The 4,597-nt window shown below is 33.7% G+C and overlaps 1 protein-coding gene across 2 annotated transcripts in view; it reads left to right on the forward strand.

Moving 5' to 3' along the window:
- Positions 1–4,597, forward strand: part of CDKL5 (cyclin dependent kinase like 5) — a 104,177-nt gene that overhangs the window by 50,404 nt on the left and 49,176 nt on the right. For both annotated transcript variants that reach the window (XM_077769779.1, XM_077769846.1), the window contains exon 9: positions 4,037–4,188. In XM_077769779.1, the coding sequence (XP_077625905.1) occupies positions 4,037–4,188 (152 nt within the window). The remainder of the gene's footprint in view (positions 1–4,036; positions 4,189–4,597) is intronic.

Here is a 4,597-nt window from a genome sequence, read left to right on the forward strand (position 1 = left end):
ACAGGACCATTAGATACCTCAATTATATGCCTAAAATGGGTAGAATAATAATGATTTAAATATAAGTGATAAATATTTTAAAAAATTATTCCACATTGAAGAGCTGCTCAGGCATAAGGTTTCAAAACACATTTTAAAATGAATGTTGAAAGAAAAGAAGTTCTGACTTTTTTTAATGTGTTATTTAAGGCCTTTCATAAGATTACTTTGTCAGGTAACATAGTTCTGCCCTTTTTCAAATTTGGCCTCTTCTGTCCCTGATGGATAGGCTCTTTCTGGCCCTTTTTTGACACAGCGGGATCACTGCTGCTACTACCACGCCTGAGCATGCCTTCTCATGCTCGTGCCCCTGTCGAGAAGGTTCTTCTGCTCTGGACTACCGGAAACATTCTCACAGTTTTTCTTCAAGGTTTCTTCCCCAGTACACAGACAGCCTCTTGAGTGAGAACTAGTTTTTCCTATTTCTCCAGCTTTCATTGAAGCCAGCCAGTGCAAAAGCAGGTGCTGGTTGTTTGATAGTACACATTCAAAAAAATATTTGTTAGTGGATCATTTTTATTTTATGCCCATTTAATTAATTGTTCAAAATCAGAAGAGATTACACTGTGCACAGAGTTTTTAAAGGTATACTTAGCACAGTTGACAGTTGCTGAGCAGAACTTTGCTATGCTTTCAACTATGTTCATCTTTGTCCCAAGGAACACTGTACAAATTGGTGTGGGGACTGTGGGGCCGGGGGCATGGCTTTTGGAAAGACCACATACCAAATAACCTTTTGTAGAGATTCACAATATTCATTAACTTAAAAAAGACTTTCAGAAATCTCATAGTGAAGAAACATTTCTGTCTTGCTCAACATTTCTCAAATTTAATTAAATGCTGAATACTTAAAAAAAAACAAACAAAACTGTACAATCCTGGTGTTATTTTGAACACAGATTGAGAGAAGCTATTAAAAAAATAGCCCTGAAGGCTCTTTGACATTAATTAGTCATAAATTTTCTCTTAAATCAGTCGGATTTTGTCAATATGTTCTTTCACACAGTTAGTATCAGGGCTTAATGATTTGGTAACTTAAAAAAATGTAAATAGGATAAAGTAGAAGAACTGAATTAAATACAATTTCATGTTTTCTGGCTGTTGTCTTTTTTTTAAATAATTGCACTTTTTATTAAATCATTACCAAATGTAATTACCAAATATCAGTGTGGTACCTGTTAAGATATAGCAGATAAAAGTACAAAGGTAACCTGAATCTTTCTATATTTATATCAATTTGGAAGATAAACAGTCATTCCTATTTATTTAATACATTTTGCCTCAAATTTCTTTAACATTAAGTAAATATTTTTATTGAAATTTATATTTATAAGGTATGCAAATTATGTATACATTTCAGTTATTTTTTATACTGTAAACATATCCACGTAACCACATCAAGATTGAGGTATAGAAAATTATTAACACACAGAAACCTCTCCATGTCCCCTTCCCTGGCTCTGCACCCCTGCCCCTCCCCCCTCCTGGGAACCATAATTCTCAGTTTTCTCACCAAAGAATAATATCGCCTTGTTATTGCATGTTATATAAATATAATTATTCCTTTTGTCTTTTAGCTATTTTAAAAGTGGATTTGAAAAGTAAATAACAGCATTATCCTTTCATGAAAACCTATTTTCTCTATGCTGTTCTCTAAAGCAGATTTATTAATGTTGTCCATCCATTTTCGCCATCTCATCCTGCATCTGTTTGCACCTATTAGCCATTTTAGGGTGGNATTAATTTATGTGGACTCTATTTTAGTTTTTAAAAATTTTGGGTTTTCCCCCCTACATACTGATTTTTGAAACTATTTAGTAAGTTTTATACTTTCTTAATGATGACCTCATCCTTTTGGGTAATTTGAAAATTAACAGCTATGTTTATAAATATAAAATTTGTTCTTTGTATGTATATGCAGCAGTTTCTACAGTTGATAATCTTAAAATAGCACGTTGATGCTAGTAGATATTTGGCTTGTGAAAAGTCATATGTACTTCTAATTTAAAATACTCAGGAGCCAACTTTTCTGTTTTTAACTAGTATCATACACTTGAAACCATTTTGATGTTAACTGTTTTAACTGCCAAAGAAGAGGAAAAAGTTGAGATAATTTTAGAATTGTGTCTGAATTAAAATGTATGTAAATCCACTTGCATGTAAGCAGTGGCATGGGTTACCAGAATCTTTTGACCCAAAGTGAATGTTTCAGTGTATGGTCGGATCAGAATTCAAATTTTCTGTGGTGCTAGGTTAAAGGTGGTTGTCTGAAATTGAATTCTGGCCTACTGGGAGCAAATCTGAGTTTGCTCTCACTGTTCAACAGTGAATCACAGAGAGATTAACCGTGGGCAAAACCAATGAAAGTGACCTAAACATGGATTTGGGAATGCTGGAATTTCAACATTCTTCCTTTATTTGAGGGAGAATGCTGCCCCTGAAATTTGCTGTAAGAATGTCATCACAGCAAACTCCAATGTGCTCTATTGAATTGTTTTAGGTTATATGGTTTATCTTTTATGTAATTGCTTAATTTGTCAACAAAAATCAATTAGTTTTTATAATGATTCACCTTGTAAAATCTTGTCCAATTACTAATAAGATAAATAATATTAGAAGAAAGCATTTTAGTTGTTAAAACATCTAGTATGTGCACCATGAAAGGGTTAGTTACTGTAATATATAAAGAACATTTGCAAATAAATTAGGATACACAAATAGAAAAGTAAGAAAAGAAGGAATATACATAACCAATAAACATAAACATATTCAGCCTCATTACTAATCACATATGTAAATTAAAACAGCTATGAGATAACATTAAAATATGTTTTTAATGTTTATTTTTGAGAGAGCATGAGTGGAGGAAGGGCAGAGAAAGAGAGAGACAAGAATTCAAAATAGACTCCAGGCTCTGAGCTGTCAGCACAGAGCCCAATGCGGGGCTTGAACTCACAAACTGTGAGATCATGACCTGAGCCGAAGTCAGACGCTAAACCAACTGAGCCACCCGGACACCTNCTGAATCACTTTAGATAACCTCCTTAGGGAGTGATTTGGCACCACATAGAAAATAATCCCTAAAAGTTTGCATAGTTACCAATTCCATCTGTAGGACTTTACCCTTGAAAGGGATCGTGTATGTATGCAAAGTTTTCAGGTGTTTATCTTAGCTAATTGTATCTTATCTTAGCTATCTTACTAATTGTAATATGAAAAGTGGCAGCCATTTAAATGTCCAACAGGATGAGACTAAATAAATGAGGATATATCCATGCCAGAAACTTCTTTAGTCATTTAAAAACATTGTAAAGTAATTTGTTGCAGCATTGTTCATAATAATAAGATAAGGGAAGCAACCAAAATGTTTATCATTAGAGAATTGCTAAAAACAACCTAAGGCACACCCATAGAGTTAGAGCTTTTAACGATATGGAATGACCTCTTAAGATCTAGCATCCATTGGAAAGAAACCTAAATATAGACCATTATATGTCTGCTACTATTTGGGTAAAATAAAAGGAACAGATAGAGATATGTACAGAGTGTCTATAGAAAGGATGCACAAGAAGCCAGTAAACATGGGCTGTGTCCCAAGAGGGATACAGGAGAAAAATGAATGTATATTCTTTCATGTGAATTATATTTTTCCAAAATATATTTAAAATGTTTAAATTATGTTTTAAAGAATGTTTTTATTAGTAAATGAAAAGTGCAGGATCCAAAACTTATATGTATAATATGAGCCAGATTTTATTTAAAAAAATATGTGTATGATATTCAGAAAAGGGCTGGGAGGACTTATTCCCAGAGGACAATAGTAGGATAATGGGTAATTTAGATAGTCTTTTTTAAAAACATTTTTTGGACTAAACTGTATTAGCTAGATATTCTGCAATGACCATGCATTTCTTTTATAAGAATAGAAATAAGGTTTTTATTACAATTTAAATTTGACTTTATAATGTTTTTTTCAATCTTAACTTTATTTCCTAAGAATTTACTGAAGTTGGACCCAGCTGACAGATACTTGACAGAACAGTGTTTGAATCACCCTACATTTCAAACCCAGAGGCTTTTGGATCGCTCCCCTTCAAGGTCAGCAAAAAGAAAACCTTACCACGTGGAAAGCAGCACTTTGTCTAATAGGTAAATATTCCCTTTTAAGGAAATACAGATGCAGTGTTGGTCTTACAAGTAGGTGGAGGAGGTGGCTGCTTAAATGATGCAATTAGAGAAAAGAAGGAAAGCCCTCTTTATTCAAAAATATCTTCCTTATGCTTATTACATGATTCAGAACCACAATTAAAGAGTTGTGTGGGTCTTAAAGACTTTCTTAACCAAGTATATTATGGAAACCTATGCATTTTCTGGGAAAAGGTAGCATGGGTTAGCAACTAAGAAGATTTCTAGCTTCATGAGCTAGAAGATTCCATGTATCTGGGACTCAGGTGTGATGCTTGGCAGAAAAAGGGTAGGTGAGGGTAAGGGGATTTCAGTAGGGAGAAGAGGATGTCAAACACAAGCGGGTAGGAAGTTACCTAGGACAGTCTTTGCA

This window comes from Crocuta crocuta, unplaced genomic scaffold (assembly GCF_008692635.1).
Source record: "Crocuta crocuta isolate KB4526 unplaced genomic scaffold, BGI_CrCroc_1.0 scaffold312, whole genome shotgun sequence".
In the NCBI taxonomy this organism is placed as follows: Eukaryota; Metazoa; Chordata; class Mammalia; order Carnivora; family Hyaenidae; genus Crocuta; species Crocuta crocuta.